General features: G+C 42.7%; 1 protein-coding gene across 2 annotated transcripts; it reads left to right on the forward strand.

Annotated features, from left to right (window-relative positions):
• The first annotated feature begins 950 nt into the window (after positions 1-950).
• On the forward strand, positions 951-20,967 carry LOC145858079 (alpha-2-macroglobulin-like). Of its 2 annotated transcripts, none has more exons than XM_082956265.1 (36): positions 951-1,196; positions 3,345-3,528; positions 4,025-4,181; positions 4,327-4,379; positions 4,614-4,634; positions 4,805-4,973; positions 5,061-5,145; positions 5,304-5,418; positions 5,528-5,636; positions 5,717-5,826; positions 6,011-6,178; positions 6,344-6,580; positions 6,862-6,925; positions 7,161-7,306; positions 8,170-8,319; positions 8,788-9,000; positions 9,221-9,314; positions 9,637-9,760; positions 9,995-10,220; positions 11,881-12,007; positions 12,540-12,661; positions 13,128-13,179; positions 13,302-13,385; positions 13,648-13,824; positions 14,251-14,332; positions 14,624-14,780; positions 15,332-15,406; positions 16,980-17,145; positions 17,222-17,418; positions 17,683-17,898; positions 18,099-18,217; positions 18,556-18,646; positions 18,847-18,915; positions 19,117-19,222; positions 20,283-20,324; positions 20,458-20,967. In XM_082956265.1, exons 1-36 carry the CDS (start codon positions 1,114-1,116, stop codon positions 20,469-20,471), a joined length of 4,404 nt encoding a protein of 1,467 aa, XP_082812391.1. In that variant the 5' UTR covers positions 951-1,113; the 3' UTR covers positions 20,472-20,967. The 2 variants fall into 2 exon arrangements, with proteins under 2 accessions (XP_082812391.1, XP_082812392.1); XM_082956266.1 differs by having other exon boundaries at positions 952-1,196; positions 9,221-9,302.
• Positions 20,968-26,630: the final 5,663 nt, after the last annotated feature.

Below are 26,630 nucleotides of genomic sequence, written 5' to 3' on the forward strand. Positions count from 1 at the left end.
GATATCTTAATAGAAAATGAATAGTAAAGAAAAAGTCACTCAGTAAAATGCTACTCGAGTAAAAGGTTAAATGTATTTGGTTTGAAATATACATAACTATTAAAAGTAAATGTAATTGCTAAAATATACTTAAGTATCAAAAGCAAAAGTACAAGTATAAATGATTTCAAATTCCTTATATAAAGCAAACCAGACAGCATAATTTTCTTGTTTTTTTAATTTACGGACATCATTTACAAACGAAGCATGCGTTTAGTGTGTCCGCCATATCAGAGGCAGTATGGGATGAACAGGGATCTTCTCTTGATAAGTGTGTGAATTAGACAATTTTCCTGTCCTGCTAAGCATTCAAACTGTAAGCTGTACTTTTGGGTGTCAGGGAAAATGTATGGAGTAAAAGTACATAATTTTCCTTAGGAATGTAGTGAAGTAAAAGTACAAGTTGTCAAAAATATATCAAGAGTAAAGTAAAGTACAGATACCCAAAAAACAACTAAGTAAAAAATACTTGAGAGTATTACTTAAGTACTTTACACCACTGAGAATAGCAAGAGGCCCAATCCCCCTGCATTGGAGCATACAATTGCCATTGTTTCAAATTACTCTTGTTGTATATTAATCCACTAGGTTTACTGTTAGATTAGATGACAATATTTGGCTGCTGATATTAACATAGTGCTGACACAATGGGAAATAAATATGCTATTGGTGAGCTAATATGTTGCATTGTTCAGTCAAAGCAGAAAGCTGTAGGCTATGGTGGCTTTTTACATGAATAATGGCTAAATTGACAGGTGGACTAAATCGACAGGTTAGCCAGGCTACATAGGTTCTTCTCTCAGGTGTTCCCGCCAAAATAGCCTGAGGTGATTTCATCATCATTCTGACCATCCCATTGGTCGGGGGCTGTGACTAGTTGAGGACTTCAGCGGGAGTTGGGAGGAAACGGGAGGTGGCTGCAGTGTTCCAAACAATTTGGAAGGGTGTGACACAGGAGGGTGCATTTGGGTATATATAGCACCGTTTGTGCAACTTTTCCTGACAATCTCCCTGGACGAGGAAGAGAAGGGAGCATTTCCAAGTGCGGAGGAAGACCGGCTGTGTACCGAAGCTATGGCCATGGCTCTCAACTTACTTTTCTTTGTATTGAGCACATCAGTGATTATACAAACCGCGACATCGCGCACCTTCAAATCGTAAGTACGCTACAAAACATTTGATGTAGAAAGCAGTAGATTAAACACACAATCAGCTATTTGTATTTACATGTCTGGCTGGATGCAACAGACTTCAAATGTAGGAATGAATTATACCCCGAATTCTGCACGCTATGCAGGTGTAGAATAGCCCACCTGAACAATATAATTATAACATATTTCATATGTTCACTGCACTGATAACTGAATAGACGCTTGCAATTGTCTCTATTTGTTAATAATACAAAAATAGATTGTTAAGGCCACAGGACATCACTGTTATACATGCAGTATCTCTATCTCTGCATGTGAGGCTTTTCATTTGTTATGAGACATGCTGGCAAATAGAACTATAGATTTTTGGGTTGAAAAATCCTACTTGTGATAGCTGTTATACAGTGCATTTGGAAAGTATTCAGACCCCTTGACTTTTAACACATGTTAAGTTACAGCCTTATTCTAAAATGGATTTAATACAAAAAATATCAAGCTAGACAGTACCCCATAATGACACAGCAAAACCTGTTTTTATATTTTATTTTTAATGTTTGCAAGTGTATTAAAAAGAGAACGCTCACATGTTACATACAGTTGAACTTTAGTCATTGACTTGGTTTTTCAACCACTCTACATATTTCTTGTTAATAAACTATAGTTTTGGCAAGTTGGTTAGGACATCTACTTTGTGCATGACACAAGTCATTTTTCCAACAATTGTTTACAGACATTATTTCACTTTTAAATCACAATTCCTGTGGGTCAGATGTTTACATACACTTAGTTGACTGTGCCTTTAAACAGGTTGGAAAATTCCAGAAAATGATGTCATGGCTTTAGATGCTTCTGATAGGCTAATTGACATAATTTGAGTCAATTGGAGGTTGTGGCAAAATGGCTTAAGGACAACAAAGTCAAGGTATTGGAGTGGCCATCACAAAGCTCTGACCTCAATCCTATAGAAAATGTGTCAGCGTAGCTGGAAAAGGCATGTGCGAGCAAGGAGGCCTACAAACCTGACTCAGTTACACCAGCCTCTGTCAGGAGGAATGGGCCAAAATTCACCCAACTTATTGTGGGAAGCTTGTTTGGCCCAAGTTAAACAATTTGAAGGCAGTGCTACCAAATACTAATTGAGTGGACGTAAACTTCTGATCCACTGGGAATGTGATGAAAGAAATAAAAGCTGAAATAAATCTTTCTCTCTACTATTATTCTGACCTTTCACGTTCTCTTAAAATAAAGTGGTGATCTTAACTGACCTAAGACGGGGACTTTTTACTAGGATTAAATGTCAGGAATTGTGAAACTGAGTTTAAAAGTATTTGTCTAAGGTGTATAATCTTCTGACTTCAACTGTAAGTATTCAGACTCAGTACTTTGTTGAAGCACCTTTGGCAGTGATTACAGCCTCGTGTCTTCTTGGGTATGACGCTACAATCTTGGCACACCTGTATTTGGGGAGTTTCTCCCATTCTCTGCAGATCCCCTCAAGCTCTTTCAGGTTGGATGGGGAGCATCTCTTCACAGCTATTTTCAGGTCTCTCCTCTGATCATCGATCGGGTTCAAGTCAGGGCTCTGGCTGGGCCACTAAACTGTTCCCCGGTAGGCCGTCATTGTAAACAAGAATTTGTTCTTAACTGACTTGCCTAGTTAAATAAATTAATAAATGACTCAGTGCATCCTGTTTCCATTGATCATCCTTGAGTTGTTTCTACAACTTGATTGGAGTCTACTACCTGTGGTAAATTCAATTAGATTGAGGGAAAACATTTTATTTAAGCCATTTTAGAGTAAGTCCAACGTAAAGAAATGTGGACAAAGTCAAGGGGTCTGAATACGAATGCACATCTGTGATGTTGAAACACTTCCCCCTATTGGTCTGATTTCCTTAAATTTCCCTCTGCTTAATCATCCCCAAGACATGGTTGACAGTCCATCAAAACCACTCATTGGTATCCATTCCTACACTCTCCAAAACAGAATCAATTGGACTCTGAGTGGGACACATAGCCAGAGACAATTAAGGTCACTTTGTCCCCAACTTTAAAAAATCAGTAGGCTACAAAGGAACTAAAGAGCTGTTTGAGTACACTGCCACTTAAGTATTATTACCACAGCTGCATTCATGCTGACTCTTTCCCTTTTAGGATTTACCTGGTGACAGTCAGCTCGGAGCTGGTAGGAGGGACCACAGAGAAACTTTGTGCTCAGGTCCACCAAGCCAAAGAGCCTCTGTCGTTGAAGGTGTCGCTGGAGATGGAGGGTGGCAGCAGCACCATTCTACTGGAGGAAGACGTAACACAGGACTTCTATCACTGCATCTCCTTCCAGGTCAGCTGCAACTGTGCTGCGTTCAGCAGGCTACGACGTTGTGGAACGCTCTGATATAAATATTTCATGTAGAACCAACATGCCTCTCTGACATGTAGAGTATCAAGCCAGCTCTATGTATGACATTTCTAACTGTAAAGTTCCACAACGATGTGATGCGCTATAGATCAGGATCTTCTATAATACTATGGAAACTAGTACTGGTCATCCTCTACTGTAGACTCAAGCTAGCTATGCACATTCATTCAACACTTCATTGTTTTATTCTGAGTAGTCAATCATGTTTTGTGGAATTCAACTTGGATTACAGGCTGGGTGTTGTATGGAAAATGATCCAACCTATGAAAGGCAATAGCAGTTCTATTAATCATACTTCGCTATCTACCACTTAACAAAAAGCCCTATGTTCTCAAGCTACTCAGTCAGAGAGCTGTACTTTGGTTAGGAGCTAGAGGATTGTAGAAAGTCTAACAAGCTTCCGTTCTTCATATTGTAGGTACCCCCAGTGACGGCTGACAGTGTGGCCACTGTCAATGTCAGTATCAAGGGGAGGACGGACGAGATGAGTAAAATGACCAAGATCCTTATCAAGCCTAAAAGATTCCTCACCATTTTCCAGACAGACAAACCAGTCTACAAACCTGGACAGACAGGTAGTTAGATATCATCTTTGATGAACACTGGAATGTTTATGCATACTTTACAGTATATTTGTGAGGCCATAAGCTTGATGAAAGGTCATTACTGAAATGGAGGATGGAAATACTGTGTAGACAAATGTTTCTACCGCTTTTCCAGTCAAGTTCCGAATCGTCTCGCTGGATGCCAGTTTCTTGTCATTCAATCAGATGGTAAGTTACTCTTTCAGTGTTGTCTGGGTGAGACAGACAGACTGTGTAGCTGGCTCGGCAAACGTGGTCAGAGTTAATTTGCTCTGTACTGTAGAAACTGTTTTGGGAAGTGGTGAAATGAATATTTTAAAACAATTTTGACACTAGGCCTACTGTAAACAATTTTGGGAAATAATAAAGTTTGAAAATGTTTTTTTTTGGCCAAATGCTGAATATTTTGTTTCTCTTTTCTAGTATCTAACAGTGGAGCTTCAGGTGAGACTCATTCAAATCCATTGCAACTAAAAACCAAAGCTGTATATAATAATGACATGATCTCCCTTCAAAAATATTACCTGCCAATATGTTCTGTGGCATGAATTTATACAATGCCTGTCTCTATAACAAAAATACCTACCTTCAACCTATTATGAATCTGTATACAGGACCCAAACTCCAACCGCATTGCTCAGTGGTTGAACCAGTCAACAGTGAGTGGAATTCTGGACCTGTCCCACCCCATGTCCGCAGAGGCAACGCAAGGAAGTTACATCATCACTGCATGGAATGAGAAGGGAGAGCAAACCTCCCAAAACTTTGACGTCAAAGAATATGGTGAGAAAATCTACCTGACTATATTGTTTTTACATGGTGTAGTTCAACAGACAATGAGGAAATAATATTGATATGCATTTTTTACAGTTTTACCCAAATATGAGGTCAAAGTCTATCTACCCCAAACAATCACTATTCTGGACAAACGAGCAACGCTGAGAGTTTGTGGCAAGTAAGTGCATAAGATGTAAACTGGGAAACTTTATGGACAGAGAATTAAGCCTTCGTTTGTGTATTGCATAGACTGTACTTTATAGATACTTGCTCATGTTCAAAGCTGTTTGTACTATTTTGGAACAGTTAATTGTCTTCTGGTGACTTTATTTCTAGATACACTTATGGAAAACCAGTGATGGGGTCTGTCACTGCGACGGTTTGCAGAATTGCCGTTCAATATCACTGGTTATATGATTCTAGTAATATCTGCGAGGTGTATGTTATCAAAGTAAGTGTTTTTTTTTATTGTTACGCCAAATTCTTTGACGAAGAACACTCACTGTTGAGGTTTTTGTAGCTGAGCTAAGCTGCCCTACAACTGTACTCATTCACCCTAGACTGACAAAACTGGTTGTGCAACCCAAATGCTCGACTTGACCCGGTTCCGTCTACGTGAATCTTTTGGGGACTTCGAAGTGGAGACTGAGATGGAGGAATATGGAACGGGTAGGAGAACCTTATCTTGAACGTAGAGGTGTTTACATGCTGAACTGTTAACCTCTGACCATTGCCTGTGTTCTCTCCAGGGGTCATCCTTAAAGGTAGTGGCAAGGCAAGCTTCACCAATGTCATCATAACGGTCAGTTTTGAGGATGTGCCCCAAGCATATAAACCAGGAATTGCGTATGAGGGGAAGGTGAGGACAACCTTGTTAACAAATGTTTTTTTTAACACTGCAGAGAAATGTCTTTGAATGAAGTTGTGCTGAATGTTAACATATCATTTGGCGCATCTAAAGCATGCTTTTCATATCTTGTATGCAATGGGAGTGTACATTTAGTATATTGGATGTCTGCAGTCATCCTCTCCTGTGTTTTCAGATCAAGGTGACCGGTCCAGACTCTACTCCCGTTCCCAATGAGCCTGTGTATCTCTTCCTACAAAACGGTGGCCAATCTGAGAACTGGACTCTCACCACAGACAGCAAGGGCATTGCTTCTTTCTCTCTAGACACTTCTCTATGGACTTCTGATTCTGTCTCTCTGTCGGTCAGTGGTCACTCGCTCATGGTTTCCTCTATTAAATATTTAATGGTATTATTTACTGTGAATATTCAGTTTGTTCTGAGTGAGATCATTCATTTCTCCTGGTGTATTCTCCAAGGTTACTACAACTTCTTATTTTTCATACATTTTCTGTGTTTCTTGAACCAGGCTCGTTATCAAAAGGTTATGGAGGATTATCTGTACGAACAGGGTGTGCGTAGTCCTCTATATACATCTGCTTACCATTTCGCATGGAAATTTTATTCCAAGAGCAAGAGCTTTGTGAAGATAATGCAGGGCGAAGGGAAGTTCTCCTGTGAGAAGGACGGTATTGTTCTTGCTCGCTACATCATCCACGGGGTGGAGCTGAAAAGGGGACAGACGACCCTGGACTTTTTCTATCTGGTAAGGTTAAAGGGATGTTTCACTCAAATTATTTTTTTCTTTCAATTCCACCACAAGATTTGGGATATTTTACTTCAGTATTTGACTGTCATATTGTGTTTTGTCAGAAAATATTTTAAGAATGGCTTGGGAAAACCATACAGTACTTGACTTCCAGTTGAATATTTCATCATGGGTGATGCACAGTACTATATTTGCTAGCAGATCTCCAGGTTTTGGCCAGGAACTTTTCTCTGGTTATTAATGTTGACGCTGCCACCTGGCTGTCTCTTATGTCCCAGGTTATATCTAGAGGCAGCATTCAGCAGCACGGCCGTCTTCCTGTGATCATTAAAGAAAGAAAAGGTAAATAAAGTGGTCTTGGATTCTCCCGAATGCTAGCTGGAATTTTAGGAACACCACTTGATTAGAGAACATTCCTCCTGGAAAAGGCCTAATGGGATAAAAAGCTGTCACATTCAATCATCCAGATTACATCTTCAAAACAAGCTCTTACTGCACAGTATATTTCAGACTAGTCACTGAACGCTATGTCCGTATTGGTGGCTTATGGTGAGCTAATGTCCATCTCTTATTTCAGTTAACCAAGGGGAACTGATGCTCTCGCTGCGGCGGATGCCTGAGCTGACCCCTTTTGCCCAGGTGGTGGTGTACACCGTGTTGCCTGATGGGGAGGCAGTAGCAGATAGCCAAGACTTCCCCATTCAACTCTGCCTAAAAAACAAGGTAGGCAACTAGGCGTCTTTCGCCAGCTATGTGATGTGTCAAAATGTAATATCGGGGCTACATGCACTACGATCAATTTCCAAAATGACTTTGCATCAGACTATGATATGAAATCCTTCAACTGCACCTTTTGGATCATCATAAATCCGTTGGGTCTGTTTCTGTCTAGATGTGGTCAGAGCTCAGTGGTGGTGTAGATGAGTCAGTGGTTGGTCACTAGATATAGTAAGCAGTTGTGGTCACCCTCAGAGCACTGGCTCCGTTTGGGCTGCTCCATAATGACAGAGCTGTTAGTAGACCTCAGCATAAAAAGTGTGTTGAATATCTAAGCTGAGGCTTTTGTGGCGCAAGCCCCACAGATGCACTTACTCATGATATGCTTCTGCCAGGTAAGCCTACTTTGCAGTTAACAATTGAATTGTGTTTTTGGGGGGGGAAATATTTCTGCCAACCCACAAGATGGTTATCACATCAACTGGTTACACACTGAGTGATAGTCAAACATGCACACCGCACAGACCGACTGGGGTAATATTCATGGTATGAATTGGCAGACATTGTTAGGTTTGGCTTTTTATGCCAATAGTGGCTAACCGGGGCTGGGATGTCAATGTTGCGTTGCTTAGATAGTAGCTGAGACTTACGGTGTTTGCTGTGGAACACGTGAGAATTGCATGTACTTTCAGAATTGTTTGGCGAGCTACTCCTAGGTGGGCTGCGACCTACTGGTAGCTTGTGATGGACCTGTTGGACACCCCTGCTCTACACAGTACTAGCATTATTATGTTGTGGGCTCTGTACTTGAAATGAACCAATGCGTTGGACATGTATTCTGTGATTTCTCCCGCTTTTCTCCTCTCCAGGTGTCCCTGAAGTTCTCGTCCCTCCAGGAGTTGCCAGGGGAGAAGACCTCTCTGAGCCTCCAGGCCCACCCAGGGTCTCTGTGTTCTCTCAGGGCCATCGACCAGAGTGTGCTGCTGCTGCAGCCTGAACAGGAGCTCAGCCTGGACTCTGTACGTTCTCCATGGGCCGCGTCCCAAATGGCTCCCTATGTAGTGCACTACTTTTAACCAGGGCCTCATTGGGGTCTGGTCAAAAATAGTGCACTATATAGGGTGCCATTTGGGACAGGACACAGCCCATCACATTCACTTACTAACCATTGACTCACCACACTAAGCTGAAGCCTAACCATGATCACACATCTCCTTTGGCATTATTTTTGTGCACCCACGTTTTTCAAGATGGGATTTGGCTCACTTTCAGCTTCCTCTAACCATGTATTAACCACTGTCTGATACTTAAAGTTTAGAAGTTTTAACTTGTGGGACTATTTTGTTGGTTCTGTTGTGCCACTAACTCGAGTGCAGATCAAGTATTGTCTATATGCACTGACCCTATAACCTCTGACCACGCTCTGACTGTCGAGATGCTGCGGCTTTTAAAGTCAGTATTACTAGAGGTATATTACTTCTCCGCAGGTCTTCAGTCAGCTGCCTGTTCAGAAGTTGTCTGGATATTCTTACAGAGTAGAAGACCCCTACCCATGCCTTGGATATCCTCCAAGATTTGAAGAGATGATCCTTCCACCCGAACCAAAACCGGTCGAGGAGTTGGTAGTACCTGATTGGGGGAAACGCTCATTCTGGTTTGGCCCCAGCAACGACAAAAACGATGTCTACAGCATCTTTAAAGTATGAGACTCAAATAAGTTTGTCTGTTTGGAATATGGAGAATGTATATGTAAGAATCTTTGTAAAGTAGACACTGAATGCTGTCTCTGAAGTGAGTTTTCAGAAATCAGTAAAAAGATGTGTTTTTAAATTGATTCAACCAATACCCAAAACTGAAATCCAGGTATGATATGACCTTTACACGCTGACGCTGTTCTATTGCTTGTACTTTTCATTTTAGGAAGTTGGAATCAAGATCCTGACCAACTCTGACGTGAAAAAACCTTACAACTGTAACACATACTTTGCAATGAAACAAAATGGTATGATGGAAGGTATAGTCATCGAATGGTGGTCACCACATTCTGTTTATAGACTGTTTACTCACTGTGAATGATCATACTGTGTTCTCGACATGGCTCATCTTAATATTTTTTTCTTTTCCAAATTATATTCTGTCTATACACACCATTTATATTCCCACTCTATCTACTTGGATTGTTTGTTCTTAATCCTTTATTTGTATTGTTGGAGCTAGTAACGCCAGCATTTCGCTACGCCTGCAAATCTGTATGTGACGAATAAACTTTGATTTGATATGCTAATGAATAAACCTTTCTAGTCTCAACCTAATGAAGGATTTGTTTCGATTTGCAGTTCGTCCCATGAACATGATGCCTAAAGAGGAGAGCTCACCAACCCCTGGAGCCTCTGACAAGCCTAAAGAGACCGTCCGCACGTACTTCCCTGAGACCTGGATCTGGGACCTGGTTCCTGTGGGGTAAGCATTGTGACAGACGCCATATTTGTAGTCCACCTTGCATCCCTTTCCATGGGGTTCTGGGCTGACAATGCCTACTAATATGGCAATACTGAAACCACAGGCATGTCTTTGTCCTAGGAGTCGATTTAAAAAAAAACAAAAAAACAAATCACCTAGTCCGCTATTGAATTGACCATAAATCATGTGCTTTAATGTATTTCGTTTTTATTGCACCCTTTTCACCACTACCAGACATACAGGAAAAGTGAATGTTGACAAGACTGTCCCAGACACCATCACTAAGTGGGCTGCAGGGGCGTTCTGTACTTCCCCAGTGGGTTTTGGCCTGGCTCCCAACACTGGCCTCACTGCCTTCCAACCCTTCTTTGTGAGCCTGACGCTGCCCTACTCTGTCATCCGGGGGGAGGTGTTCACACTCAAGGCCACAGTGTTCAACTACCTCTCCAAGTGTATCATGGTAAGTCCCCCCCCCCAGTGTTGTCTCTTTCTTTACCTCTCCAGTCCCACTTCATTTGGGTAGGCAACTAGATTCAGCTGCAGGCCAATTTGTGTTGGCGCAAATGGTCGGGGGGCAGATGATAATTTAACAGCATTGACTCCGGGATGCTGGCCTTCTAGGCAGAGTTCCTCTGTCCAGTGTCTTTTATTGGCCAGTCTGAGATATGGCTTTTTCTTTGCACCTCTGCCTAGAAGGCCAGCATCCCAGACTGGTGTTTTGCGGATTCTATTTAATTAAGCTGCCAGTTGAGGACTTGTGAGGTGTCTATTTCTCAAACTCGACACACTAATGTACTTGTACTCTTGCTTAGTTGTGCACCGGGGCCTCCCACTCCTTTCTATTCTGGTTAGAGCTAGTTTGCGCTGTTCTGTGAAGGGAGTAGTACACTGCGTTTGTTTGTATGAGATCTTCAGTTTCTTGGCAGTTTCTTTGTTTCTGCCTGTAATCAAACCCACAAATGCTGATTCTAAAGAAGGCCAGATTTATTGCCAGTTTTATCAGCACAACAGTTATCAGCTGTGCTAACATAATTGCAAAAGGGTTTTCTAATGCTCAATTAGCCTTTTAAAATGAAACTTGGATTAGCTAACACAACGTGCTATTGGAACACAGGAGTGATGGTTGCTGATAATGGGCTTACGTAGATATTCTGTAAAAAAAATCAGCCGTTTCCAGCTACAATAGTCATTAACAATGTCTATACTGTATTGCTGATCAATTTGCCATATTTTAATGGACAAAATGCGCTCTTTCAAAAACAAGGACATTGGAAAGTTTCTTCCGTGTGCAGTTGCAAAAACCATCAAGCACTATGATAACTGGCTCTCATGAGGACCGCCACAGGAAAGGAAGACCCAGACTTACCTCTGCTGCAGAAGATGTATTAGTTATCAGCCTCAGGAATTGCAGGCCAAATAAAGCTTCAGAGTTCAAGTAACAGACACATCACCTGTTCAGAGGAGACTGCGTGAATCAGGCCTTCATGGTCGAATTGCTGCAAAGAAACCACTACTAAAGGACACCAATAAGAAGAGACTTGGCCAAGAAAAACAAGCAATGTGCATTAGACCATTGCTGGTGACACTGATTTATTTAGAATTGAAGGCACACTTAACCAGCATGGCTACCACAGCATTCTGCAGCGATACACCATCCCATCTGGTTTGCACTTAGTGGGATGATAATTAGTTTTTCAACCGGACAATGACTCAACACACCTCCAGGCTGTGTAAGGGCTATTTGACCAAGAAGGAGAGTGATGGTGCTGCATCAGATGACCTGACCTCAACCCAATTGGGATGAGTTGGACCGCAGAGTGAAGGAAAAGCAGCCAACTAGTGCTCAGCATATGTGGGAACCCTTCAAGACTGTTGGAAAAGCATTACTCATGAAGCTGGTTGAGCGAATGCCAAGAGTGTGCAAAGGGTGGTTACTTTGAAGAATCAAAATATATTTGAACACTTAATTTTTTGGGTTATTTCATAGTTGTCACTATTGTAGAAAATATAAAGAAACCCATGGCTTTTATTTTTGCTAATCTTTGGGGAACAATCTAGACGCTGTGACGTTTTTGAGAAATCTAGTAAAGAGTTGCAATTGACCCATGTGTTTCTCCTAGGTGAAGGTGACTCTAGCTGAGTCGAACCAGTTCACAGCCAGGCCATGTGAAGGCTGCCAGTACACCCTGTGTCTGTGTGCTGAAGAGAGCAGGACCTTCAAGTGGATCCTCACCCCAACTGCTTTAGGTGAGCCATGCAGTACTCTGTCAATCTCTCACAAGGCTCTTGCAGTAGACTCCACATTTACTCCCTACACCTAGGCCCTTGCCCCCTAACCCTTCGCTGCTTGCAGATCTGTAAGGTGTTAGAAATATGGTAGAAGCTCCACTACACTGCTTATACCCATCCACACCTTTCAAATATGCAAATAGTGAAGGGTAGGGAGTGATTTGGAAGCAGTGCATTAAGACAGGGTTGTTGACTTCACACAGCTCTCATTAGACTGAAATTTCCGTAAATGAAATGATTTATCTGATGCACAAATTCCTCGAATATGACATGCTCAAAGATCTACCTCAGCCACTGATAACCCCTATCAGAGAAATGGAGGGAGGGACCAAGGAGGAGAGGGGAAACAAGGGATGGCACAAAGGAGGGAACAGTTGAGCCAGGGTACATGAGTGACTGAGAGGCTGGAGGTGGAGTGGGTAAAAGGGAGCAAGCTGATGGGTGACTGGTCTAGACTAGAATGTTAATGTTTCCCTGGACTGAACTATAGGGGAGGTGAGTGTGAAAGTGAGCGCCGAGGCGTTGAAAACTGAGGACCTCTGCGGCAACGAGGTGGCCACGGTGCCAGAGAAAGGACGCATTGACACCGTTGTGCAAACACTGCTGGTAGAGGTGAGTGTCTGTCCTGTATAGCAAGTCCACTGTTTTTCTCCCACATTTAATTAGAGATCTGGGTTTTCAGTAACACTAGGTCAAGGGTGAATACAGGAGAATTTATATTTTGATGAGAGGAGACCAACATGGTTTGGTGTTTAACTGCATTTGGGCTTGAGACTCCAGCCCATGCCTAATAAATTGAAAGCGTGTGTATATATATTTTTAATAAAGAATTACTTGGTGCATATCTTTTACATTCATTTTAGATTAAGCTGTATAGCTGGACCTACACAACAGATGGTCTGGGATGTAGACTTATCTTAACATTGGTCTACGTTTCAGGTTTTAAATGTTTGATTTTGGAGTGAAATGTACCTTTAAGTGGTTACCATATAAATTCTATGGTAGAATTAACTTGAGTTGTCGTCATTACTGTTTTTTAAAAATGTATTTTGGTGCTGTTTCACTTTCCCTCTATCAGGCCGAGGGAACCCAGGAGACGGTCAGCCACAATGCTCTGCTCTGCCCTGCAGGTAATCTACTGACGTCTATCAGTCATACTTTGTCATAATTAAGTTGAAGTGCATTTGTTTTGGTTTAGATGACAGATACTTTTTAATTGGTTATCAAGTCTCTCTCTCTCTCTCGTCACCAGAGGGCCCGGTGGAGAAGGACATCTCTCTGAAGCTGCCTGAGGTGTTTGTGGAGGGCTCTGCCAAGGCGTCCCTCTCAGTACTGGGTGAGAATTATCCATCTGTTTTGCTGAGTTCACACCTACTCATTTTTTAAAAGTTTTATAACGTTTTCAGGATATGTTTTCCATTTTGGTGCAGATGAAATGTAGGCAAGAATTTTTCATCCCTCTATATATGGATGTGGATATTCCACCTGCAGATCTATGATTGCCTTAAGGTTATGGGTGAGGATCAGGATAAGCATTGGTTAAGGTAAGAAACGGGGCTCTGCTGGTCGAATATCCAATGGTTGGTCTCGTTCACCAGGCGACCTGATGGGTCGGGCCATGAAGAACCTGGACAGCCTGTTGCAGATGCCCTATGGCTGTGGAGAGCAGAACATGGTGCTGTTTGCTCCCAATATCTACATCCTCAACTACCTGCAAAGCACCAGGCAGCTCACCATGGAGATCCAGACCAGGGCCACAGGCTTCCTAGACAGTGGTGAGTGAGCTGGGTCCAGTTCAGTAAGGCACAACATGTTGCAATTATTGTCAGACATGTTTAGTTACAGCCTGCACTCCCCGTTTTACTCAGTAAATATGTTATTCTCCCTACTGGACATAACCCTGGTGAAATAGACCGCTATCTATTCTGAAGACTATTGCTTAACTTAATGCATAGAGTGGGATATGACAAGAGAATTTGCAGTAAGCCTTGTACTTTTTAAATAATGAGCTGTGATTGAACAGGACTCTGCAAAGATCAACACTGTCTGACAGTGTGCTGTCTGATCCTGTGTTCATCTCACCTCTGACTAGCAACAACCTGTTGTATATATTTGGCGCTGAACCAGTTAACGTCACCTTCCACATACAGTACAAGTCCCTAGAAGGAGAGTCTTTATTCATTTGGCCATTTGTGTTGCAGGCTACCAGAGGGAGCTCAACTACAAGCATGACGATGGCTCCTACAGTGCCTTTGGGAAGAGCGATGAGTCTGGAAACACGTGGTCCGTTCAATTGAAGTCCACACAGTCATAATGCCTTCTCTTAGATTATTCCTCAATTTACCTTTTTTTAAGTCATGAAAATGACATTAGCTTAAAGGGGGTTGCAGTATGTAATCAAGGTAGGAATGTGATGGTCTCAAATCCATACTAGTATGTGCTATGGCAAATATAGTTGGCTTCAGCACATACAGTATGGCTACTGTTATCTAGAGTCTATGATCCGTAGTTTAGGCAAGGCTCACCACATCTAGTCCGTGTAACTCCAGTGACATCTGACCTGTGTCCTCTCAGGCTCACCTCCTTTGTGATGAAGTCCTTTGGAGGGGCCAAGCCCTACATCTTTGTGGACCCCGCCCACATTGCCCAGGCCAAGGCCTGGTTGGCCAGTCACCAGCAGACGGATGGCTGCATCGCGTCAGTGGGGAAACTCTTCCATAACGGCATGAAGGTAAAGGAGTCAGAGCTCAGTGGGTAATAAGAGGATGAGTATCCTACTGCTGCCACCAAATGTGCAAAGGTAACGTTTAGGGCAGAGATTCAGCAGGAGGTTCTGGTGCAAGTTTCCCGTTCTATTTAGAGTGCAATGGTGGAGTCTGCATAAAATCCTAGATAACTAACAAACAAAAGACTTAGTACTTTACATACCTCATATTGCACTGACTTGTAGGAAAATGTACTGTTCAGGCGGACCTTAGGACCCCACGTGTGCCCCGACGGAGCACATACTGAGCACAACAAGAATCCCAAGCATGTTTTTGCCAGTCCTGAGAACACACCACCTCCCTAAAGGGACCTCAGTCTGACTAGTCCCGACAGCTTTTATGCATCTCCTAAACAGTACTCTTAGTTATTTCCCCCCTGTTCTTTATCTTTGTGCACCATTATCATGTGAATGTTGTTTTCAACACCAATGTTTTTACCTGATATCAGTGTGACTTTGAAACTCTGTAACACCTTGGAGTGTTGGATGACGTTTACTGGCATCCTTTGTTGTCATAGGGAGGGGTCGGGGATGAAGTGTCGCTCACTGCCTACATCACCGCTGCACTGCTGGAGCTGGATGGCAACACTTCTGTGAGTTATCAGCTCTTTCCATATCCAAGTATTTTTAAAATGTTATTGATAAACAAGGTCACATTTGGTGATTTTTATCAAAACATGAACTGCTCTAGTGGATATTTCTGCTTAGCCGTCCAACTACAACACAATTCTAAATAAGACCATATCACCCACAGAACGCCTCGCCATGTATTCTAATAAACCACTTCCCAATATACAGTTCCTTCTGGGAAACTATTCAGACCCCTTGACTTTTTCCACATTTTGTTACGTTACAGCCTTATTCTAAAATGGATTAATAAAATGTTAAAAATCCTCAGCGATCTACACACCATAATGACAAAGCGAAAACATGTTTTTAGGAATGTTTACAAATGTCTTGAAACTAAAAACAGATTCCTTATTTACCTAAGTATTCAGATCTTCTGCAATAAGGCTTGAAATTGAGCTCAGGTGCATCCTGTTTCCATTGATCATCCTTGAGGTGTTTATACAACTTAATTGGAGTCCACTTGTGGTAAATTCAATTGATTGGACTTGATTTGGAAAGGCGCAGACCTGTGTGTGTGTGTATATATAAGGTCCCACAGTTGACAGTGCATGCCAGAGCAAAAACCAAGCCATGAGGTTGAAGGAATTGTCCGTTGAGCTCCGGGGAAGGCTACAAACACATTTCTGCAGCATTGAAGGTCCCCAAGAACAGTGGCCGCCATCATTCTTAAATGGATAAAGTTTGGAACCACCAACGCTCTTCCTAGAGCTGACCGCCTAGCCAAACTGAGCAATCGGGGGAGAAGGGCCTTGGTCAGAGGTGACCAAGAACCCTACGGTCAGTCAGAGTTCTGTAGTTCCTGTGGTGATGGGAGAACCTTCCAGAAGGACAACCATCTCTGCAGCACTCCACCAATCAGGCCTTTATGGTAGAGTGCCAGACGGAAGCCACTCAGTAAAAGGCACATGACAGCCCACTTAGGGTTTGCCAAAAGGCACCTAAAGACTCTCAGACCATGAGAAACAAGATTCTCTGGTGTGATGAAACCAAGATTGAACTCTTTTGCCTGAATGTCAAGGGCCACATCTGGAGGGAACCTGGCAACATCCCTACAGTAAAGCATGGTGGTGGCAGCATGCTGTGGGGGTGTTTTTCAGTAGCAGGGACTGGGAGACTAGTCAGGATCAAGGCAAAGTACAGCGATCCTTGATGAAGACCTGAGACTGTTTTGCCTCTGGAGAGACCTGAAAATAGCTGTGCAGCAACACTCCCCATCCAACCTGACAGAGCTTGAGAGGAATGGGAGAAAATCCATTTTTATATGTATGTGTTTTTGTCCAATTCTTCTCTGCAGATCCTCTCACTGTACACAGTATATACACTAGTCAATTTATTTATATTGCTAACGTTATTCGGTAGTCATACCCGTATTAAAGGTCTGGGTTGTATTCATTAGGGAGCGCAATGGAAAACCCATGAACATTTTGCAACTGAAAATGTGCATGTTTCTTATTGGTCCAGATAATCCCTCCCAGTTTCAGTGTTCCTCTGTTTGGTGCATAATAAACACAATGCTGTTGTATGTGGGTGTGTCAGGACCCCATGGTGGAGAAGAGTCTGGTGTGTCTGAAGGCAGCAGTGTCTGACCAGCTGGACAACACCTACACCATGGCCCTGCTGTCCTACACCTTCACCCTGGCCCAAAACCAGGACATGAGGGCCAAGCTCATCACCCACCTGGACAAGAGAGCTGCTACCTCGGGTATGTCTTGTCTCTCGGTGAAAATGTCTGTCTCTACCGTTCTGTCTGACTGCTGGGAAACTGACAATTACCACAGGTGGCAATCGTCACTGGGAGAGAGCAGAGGCTTCTGGGACAAAGACGGACTCTCTGGAGGTGGAGATGACATCCTATGTGCTGCTGGCGCTGCTTTCCGGTCCCACCATGCCAGGCTTTGGGCTGGACTACTCCACTGGCATCGTCCGCTGGCTGGCCCAGCAGCAGAACCCCTACGGAGGCTTTGCCTCAACACAGGTACTTTATTGGTCTGGTGGACATTCACTCTAGCAACTCATCTGCCAATCGCTCCTACTGTTAGTACATGGATCACACCAAATCCTTATTTGTATATGAAATGTAGTAAATTGGACATTGTATTAAAGCCTTACAATCACTTCATAACACATGGATTTCTTTGACTTGTTGTGCTTCATTTTATTGATTCTCTCCATCATACCCAAGCTATAGTCGATCAGGATTTGTTTTAGCAACAGTACTTCTCTCTTCCCCCGTCACCAGGACACAGTGGTAGCACTGCAGGCCCTGGCCAAGTACGGTGCTGCCACCTTCAGTCCAGAGGGCGCCAGTACAGTCAGTGTGAGCTCGGCCGGAGGCCTGAAGATGGAGTTTACTGTGAATCAGAACAACAGGCTGCTCTATCAGGAGGAGCAGCTGAGGGAGGTCCCTGGGGACTACAACATCAAGGCACAGGGCAAGAGCTGCGTCTTTGTGCAGGTCAGGCTCCAGTCGTTTTTCCCTTTGCTGCCTCTCAGTACTGCATGTCTGGTTTGTGTTCAGTAGAGCACACTGTTGCACAAAAACGAACGTTTCAACCCTAGAATTTCAGCATTCGTCGTAATGCATGTGTGCTACTATACATTGAAATGTGTATGTTTTGATTTCATGCATCTCAATAGTATCGTCTGTCTTTTCAGATCGCCATGCACTACAATATTCCCCCTCCTCCTGACTTCTCTGCTTTCAACATCTCAACACAGACGCTTGGGAAATGTAACGGCACCAAGAAATCTCTGATAGTGTCTGTGGATGTCAGGTACAGTGGTATTCCTTTTACCCTTGAAATAGCAGCTGAAAAAAATGACTTTTTGGGCGACCTGACCAAATTCCCAGAAATATGAGTTATAGATCTGTCATCCTCATTGACAGCAAGTGTTAGATCTCTTTTTATGCTTCCCATTAAGTATAGTTTTTGCGGTTTTGAACAGCAGAAAATAAAAGATTTCCAAGCGGTTTTGATGATTTTCTTGTTTTGTCAACTTAAATTAAGCTAACTAGTAGAATTTTAGCAATCAGGAAATGGCGGAGCGACTTCTGCGTAGTTGCGCCTTTTTAAGATAATATCCATCCTTCATCTGACTGTGTGACTGACAGGTACAATGGTCGGCGAGAGGAGACCAACATGGTGATCATCAATGTCAAGCTTCTCTCCGGCTTTGTCCTGGACAAGTCCTCCCTCAGGCCTGTGAGTCAATAAGAGAACCTCAGGGCCAGGAGTTTTACCAGTTTGGGGAACACTCCTGACACTAAGTATAATCCCCTTGAGGATGAATGTATAAAATGATAATGGCGTCTGTTCTAATTGTAAGTATTATCGTTTTGTCCTTTGAACGTATCAGTTGTAGTGTCTATGACACTATCTTATCCTGTGTTCTGTTCTTCCAGTTGAAAAATGACCCCACTGTCAAACGAGTTGACCTGGAGGAAGGACATGTCATCATCTACCTAGATGGGGTAGGAACATGAATAATGAATGTTGCATCTAAACGGGTCTGTCTTTATCGGTTACAGAACCTAGTTGGATGTGGTCTCATTTGCATCTACACACTGGATTTAACTTGAACAGTAACATCAAAGTAAGACTGTAGTGGCTGTTTTATACAGTAACACTATGTGAATCTATAACATTGAACTGCATTATTCCTTTTCTGACAGCTCAAGCAGAAGGAAACGAAGACGTACAGCCTGGCCATAGAGGAGGATGTGCCTGTGAGGAATCTGAAACCAGCTGTGGTGAAAGTGTATGACTACTACCAGACAAGTAAGAATTCCATCTAACACACAGTGACATGTGTAGGGTTGCCAAGAACTTTCAATAAATTCTGTGCTTTTCCCAAAATCCCAACTGCAGGATTTATGGAATACCAGGGTATTTAAGTTTCCTGTAATTCTGCAGCCTTAAACGTGACTTCATGCGCAGAAACATTGTGCTCCCCAAGGGTTTATGGAAAAACTGGTACTCTATTCTCAAATAGAAAAAGAATAACACTCGCAACTACATATTAGACCTTGTGTCAAACTCGTTCCAGAGGGCCGAGTGGGAGTTTATGCTCCTCCCTTGTAATTGTTTGCTTGAATTAAGGTCACTGATTAGTAAGGACCTCACCTGGTTGTCTAGGACTTAATTGCGGTGGTTTTCGCCCGTAGGCGACGTTGTTGCCGGTGAGGACCTGCCTTACAACAGGCTGGACTGAGGTCTTGTAGGCCTATTGCGGACAGTCTGAGCACTGATGGGAGGGGTTGTGCGTTCCTGGTGTAACTTGGGCAGTTGTTGCCGCCATCCTGTACAGGTGTTACACTGCGAGGACTATCAGCTGGCCGCTGCGTCTCACAGTACAGACATGGCAATTTATTGCCTTGGCCACATCTGCAGTCATGCCTCCTTGCAGCATGCCTAAGGCACGTTCACGCAGGGACCCTGGGCATCTTTCTCTTGGTGTTTTTCAGAGTTGGTAGAAAGGCCTCTTTAGTGTCATAACTGTGACCTTAATTGCCTACTGTCTGTGTGTATTAACAACCGTTCCACAGGTGCATGTTCAAACCCTTTACAATGTATATCTGAAGTTATTTGGATTTTTACAAATCTTTGAAAGACAGGGTCCTGAAAAGGATATATTTTTTTTCTGTAATGGAATACCAGTTTCCAAACCACCCCATTCTCTGAAATATTTGCCACTGGCATACCTATCAAGGTTACGTACATAACTCCGGTTCCTTGAGGAAGGAAACAAGACATCACCAGTATGTCTGCAGTGGGAGTTTAATGATTGACAGGGAAGTAGTTATCATTAGAAAGGAACTGACCTCTTTTCTGTTCTCAGGTGATGAAGCTGTGAGTGAATACAGCTCCCCATGTGCGGAGAGTAAGTCCATAACAGCCTTTCTATAACCATACTTCAGTTTGTGAAATGAGCTTAACTGACAAATTTAGATGACCATGTATGTTTACTGTTTTCAGAGGGAGTAATATTCTATTGATGTTTGTCATTTTCACAGGTGACAGTCAATGAAGTGTGAGAGCCAATCACGCTGACTGGACCTGGGCTCAACTAATTGCTTTCCTATTTAGGAAGTACCATTTTTATTTTTTAGGCAGAGCTCATAGAACCCCTCCATTTGGTGGTTACACATTGACCAACTTGTAATCTGTTTCAATTGTGTTCATTTACAATGTTGTCATTTAATAGATGGGCCTTAAGGTAAAATCGTAACTCTTTGTTACTTTGACTTCTGTTGTAATCCTGCTATTAAAGTGATTGTGAACTCGTTATGCAGAAAGTTATTGTAATGTTTCTACTGTAAATGTTAATAAAACCAGTCTCCGTAACATCTGTTTTAATAGATATAATCTATACATAACAGTGTACCATACGGGAGCATATTGAGTGTGGCATACTGTTAACTGAAGTGTATTCTGACCATTAGACTTCTGTTGAAATGGCTTTTTGTACAATACTGGTTGAATGAGTAAATGACATTTTACAGTAAAACCTTTTTCTAACACTACCTCTGGCCAATGCTGAACATTTGGTTACACCCATTTCAGTGTGGGGAAAATATATTAAGGTATTTTCTGATACTTGAGTGACATGGTTTACAGTACCTCAGGCAGGTTATCCAGAAAAAGATGCAACTCAATTTCACAAAGCTAAACAGGTTTACATGTTCAAAAACACAGCATAGTCTTCTCTAAAGCTATTCAGATGGTGATTTATGTAGCATGTCTGAATCCTTTACAATGTCAAGCTACCAGATCATGACGCTCTAAAGCTGAAATGCACCCTGAATCCCTTTGCACTTGATCTGAAAGAATTGGAAAGTAAGCAATAGCATATGGCAACAATTTGACCTGGCGTATCTGAGAGCAATATGGAACTACCACGTGTTTCCCTATCCAATCCGCTCAGCTCTACAGCAGTGCATAGGATATTGAGGGGAGGATGGTTTTCTTTTTGTAATCCGTGATTGTCTGTAGACCCTGCCACATACGTCTCGTGTTTTGAGCTGTTGAATTGCAACTCCACTTTGTTTCTATACTGACGCTTTGCTTGTTAGATTGCCTTACGGAGGGAATAACTACACTGTTTGTATTCAGTCGTGTTTCCAGTCGCCTTGCCATGATTAAATGCGGTGGTACGTACTTTTGCGCGAAATGCTGCCATCAATCCACGTTTGCTGGTTAGGGAAGGTTTTAATAGTCACAGTGGGTACAACGTCTCCTATACACGTCCTTAACTCGCTCACAGACTCGGCTACCCGGAACATATCCCAGTCCACGTGTGGAATCCAATTGGTCAGACCAGCGTTGGATATACCTAAGCACGGGCACGTCCTGTTTTAGTTTCTGCCTATAGGAGGGGAGGAACCAAGATGGAGTCATGGTCAGATTTGCTAGAAGGTGGACTGGTGAGGGCCTTGCATGGATCGCGGAAGTTAGAGTAGCAGTGGTCGAGTGTTGCTCGCTCGTGTACTGCAATCGATACGCTGATAGAATTTAGGTAGCCTTGTTCTCAGATTAGCTTTGTTAAAATCCCCAGCTACAATAAATGCAGCCTCAGGATATATGGTTTGCATAAAGTCCAGTGAAGTTCCTTGATGGCCGTCTTGGTATCCGCTTGCGGGGGATATACACGGCTGTGAAGATAACCGAGGAGAGTTCTCTTGATTGTGAGGAATTCTAGGTCAGGTGAACAAAAGGACTAGAGTTCTTGTATGTTGATACAATTACACTATGAGTTGTTAATCATGAAACCTACACCCCCGCCCATCTTCTTACCATAGACGTTTGTTCCTGTCTGCGCAATGCACTGAAAATCCTGTTGGCTGTACAGACTCCGACATGTCCCCAGCTAGCCATGTCTCTGTGAAACAGTATGTTACAATTCCGGATATCTCTTTGGAAAGCAACTCTTGCCCTAATTTCGTCGACTTTAAACTAGGGACTGGACATTAGCGTGTAATATACTCAGAAGCGGTGGGTGGTGTGCGCGCATCCGAAGCCTCACTAAAAGACCGTTCCGGCACCCTCTCCTCCGGTGTTTTGGGTCGGTCTCTGGAATCGGTTCAATTGCCCTGGGAGGTGCAGACAAAGGATCCGCTTTGGGAAAGTCGTAGTGCTGGTAAATTTTACATCTCTCTGATATCCAATAGTTCTTCCCGGCTGTATGTAATAGCATTTAAGAAATTATACCACCTAAAAAAAATAAAAAATACTGCAGTTTCCTAAGGACTTGAATCGAAGCTGCTGTCTCTATCGGCGTTATCTTGCAAAAAGATTGCTTTAGCTAACAAAGCTTCTGAATCTGGGCCCATTTTAGCCAGCTAAAGTAGGTAGCTACTAGCTAGTGAACTATATAGGATTAGCTAGCATCAACTAACACTGCTTGTTGCATTCGCAAATGTGGGCTAGTTAGGTTAGCTAATGTTAGGTTAGCTAATTAGCATGCTAACGTTATTCTAGCAAGCTAACAGTAGACTTACATTAAAAAAATATATTATTTTTTTAGGATCGACGGTAAGTTCTTGAACGCTAGTATTTTCTGAACTTTTGGTAAACATAAGACATTTCATCCGGTAGGATGAATCCTTCATTCCGAGAAAAGAGAACATTTATTTTAGATACAGCCAAGGGTGTTCGTCCTCATCTGGAGGTGGTGGTGGTAGAGCGATGTCGGACATGATTGTGCCATTTCGGACACGCGTGGGCAAAGTGCTGCTGAGTGGATGACTGTTTTGCAAGTAACAGGCGGATGGGGTTTACACTTTAGGACCCCTGGATTTGCCCAAACTGATGAGGATTGGATAAACTCTATGTCGTCGCCTGCTGCCTAGCAAAACAAGTTCACCCGTGAGTGTGCCGACTCGACTATGTTGCTTGCATCTTTTTGCCAACGTGATTCGTTTTTTTTCTTCTAGCTTCAGATTGATTTGATTTTTGTAGTGAGTAACGAAGGTGTCAGGGGAAATGTATGGGCGTAAAAGTATCCTTTTTTTTATGTAGTAAAGTAAAAGTCGGCAAATATAAATAAAGTACAGATACGACTTAAGTACAGTAACAAAGTATTTCTACATCGTTACTTTACACAACTGAGAAGACATGAATCAGTGGAGTATGATTTTCTAAAACCTGACTGAAAATCATACATTTGCTCATGTACAACTCTCTCCAGGATCTTTGATGTTACACTGAGGATAGATACAGGCCTATAATTCCCAGGGTCAGACTTTATCCCTTTCTTATACAGAGGTATAACTTTAGTGTGTTTCATGTCCATGGGAAATATGCCTTGTTCAAGAGAGACAATGTTCTCAACGACAGGGCCCGAGTGGTCACTGAATTGTTTGGTGAGCATAAAAATGATGTAAACCATATGCCGTGGCCGTCTGTCACCATATCTCATCCCAATTGAACACTTAAGGGAGATTTTGGACCAGCGCCTGAGACAGCATTTTACACCACCAACAAAACACCAAATGATGGAATTTCTCATGGAAGCATGGTGCATTAAAGCTGTCGTGGGTGGCCCAACGCCCTATTAAGACACTTTATGTTGGTGTTTCCTTTATTTTGTTTCCTGTACATTTCTTGAAGAAAATGTGTGTGCTCTCTAGCTTGTCTTAAAGCATACTGAACAAAAATATAAACGCAACATGTTTCAGGAGCTGAAATAAAAGATCCCAAAATGTTCCATATGCACAAAAAGCTTATTTCTCTAGTTTTGTTCACAAATGTGTTTACGTTATGAGCATCCACATCCGGCTTCTTCACCTGCGGGATTGTCTGACCAGCTACCCGGACAGCACGAGAAAGGGTTTAAACATAGGTTTTGATACATTCAATGTAAATCATGTACCGTATGTTCCCCCTTTTATATGTTAATGTGTTCACGTGGAAAAAAAGGCAAATTATTATCAATGACTTTGTAACAGCTCCAAACAAGAAATGCTCACTGGTACCCTAGTTTATAGAAAGACCCATAAATTGTAGCAACAAGCTGTGTTGAAGCAAAGCAAGTCAGACTGCACATGTACAATTTGGTTTGGTGTTTGTAGCATAAATGGTTCAAGAGCAGTGTTGGCTCTGTGGTGGTTAATTTCTGTATTACCAAATGAGGAGAGAGACAAACTTCACACACAAGTCAGTTATACTTAAACTACAAATTTAATAATAAGAGCTTTGCAATAGCACTGACTTTCAACGATTCCCTATTTCTAATGAACCGTTGAGTGACAACACAAAAGTACAAAGATCTTTTATAGCCAAGATACACCCCTCTCAACCTACATGACGAACAGCAGATACATAGAATGGTCACAAGGTTAAGATTTGTATGAAAGGTATCTATAATACATAGCAGACAGCATCTGCTGTGTCAACAGTTTTCATTGTACAGACCAGTGTCTGGCCCTCCTACTCCAAACTGGAACCGTCTCTTCCTGGTTCGGTATAGAACAAAAACACCAACTCATCCAATGGCATAACTCAATTGTCAACTCTAGATACTCCCATCTCAAGTAAAACCCCTTCTTGACCCCACTCCTGGACAAGCTCACTGAGGGGAGTTGAGTCTCTAGGTCATATACTATCCCGTGATAAGTGCAACATCGGAGAGGACATACAATGGTTCCATACACTGCCATACACCTTCCCCCAATGCCAAAGGAAGGAGTGACTTGCGCACAGACATTGTGAAGACAAGTAATTGGTTCCCCATTAATCACGCCATCCCTTCACATGGTTTAAGAATAGGTAAAGACACATTCACATATGAAGACAATGTTCCATCCTGTCTTCTTCCCTTTCTGATATTCTGCATAGCACCAGAGACATGTAAAAGACAAGTCTGACCTCTCCCCTCTCTGGGCCCCAAGTGACTGAGCCCCAGCTGAGGGAAGAAGTGCAACTGCCAACACCAGAGTCCACAGGGATACATTCTAATAACAAGTATATCACATAAGCATATTATTAAGATAAGACATCTTAATTATCTATGTTACCCAACTAATTCTGATTCATCTGCCACAGATCCCACATGGAAGGTTGAGGGGGTGTAGGGGCATTTGTGGTGGTGGTTTGGCGGGTATACAGTGGGGGGGGGAAAGTATTTGATCCCCTACTGATTTTGTACGTTTGCCCACTGACAAAGAAAGGATCAGTCTATAATTTTAATGGTAGGTTTATTTGAACAGTGAGAGACAGAATAACAACAACAAAAAATCCAGAAAAACGCATGTCAAAAATGTTATAAATTGGTTTGCATTTTAATGAGGGAAATAAGTATTTGACCCCCTCTCAATCAGAAAGATTTCTGGCTCCCAGGTGTCTTTTATACAGGTAACGAGCTGAGATTAGGAGCACACTCTTAAAGGGAGTGCTCCTAACAGCAGCTTGTTACCTGTAAAAAAGACACCTGTCCACAGAAGCAATCAATCAGATTCCAAACTCTCCACCATGGCCAAGACCAAAGAGTGGGGCGGCCCATCAGGAAGTCCAGGATCCAGTTGCAGAGGTCTAGGGTTTCTGGGATGATGGTGTTGATGTGAGCCATGACCAGCCTTTAAATGCACTTCATGGCTACAGACGGGAGTGCTACGGGTCGGTAGTCATTTAGGCAGGTTATCTTAGTGTTCTTGGGCACAGGCACTATAGTGGTCTGCTTAAAACATGTTGGTATTACAGACTCGAACAGGGAGAGGTTGAAAACGTCAGTAAAGACACTTGCTAGTTGGTCAGCGCATGCTTGCAGTACACGTCTTGGTGATCCATCTGGCCCTGCGGCCTTGTGAATGTTGACCTGTCTAAAGGTCTTACTCACATCGTCTGCAGAGAGCGTGATCACACAGTCTTCCGGTACAGCTGGTGCTCTCATGCATGTTTCAGTGTTATTTGCCTCGAAGCGAGCATAGAATTAGTTTAGCTCGTCGGGTAGGGTCGTGTGCTGCCTGTAATCCATGGCTTCTGTTTGGGGTGTGTACGTATGGTTACTGTGGGGACGACATCATCGATGCACTTATTGATGAAGCCAATGACAGATGTGGTGTACTCCTCAATGCCGTTGGAGGAATCCAGGAACATATTCCAGTCTGTGCTAACAAAACAGTCCTGTAGCTTAGCATCTGCTTCATCTGACCACTTTCTTATTGATCTTGTCACTGGTACTTCCTGCTTA

This window comes from Salmo salar, chromosome 09, assembly GCF_965601325.2.
Source record: "Salmo salar chromosome 09, fSalSal1, whole genome shotgun sequence".
Lineage (NCBI taxonomy): Eukaryota > Metazoa > Chordata > Actinopteri > Salmoniformes > Salmonidae > Salmo > Salmo salar.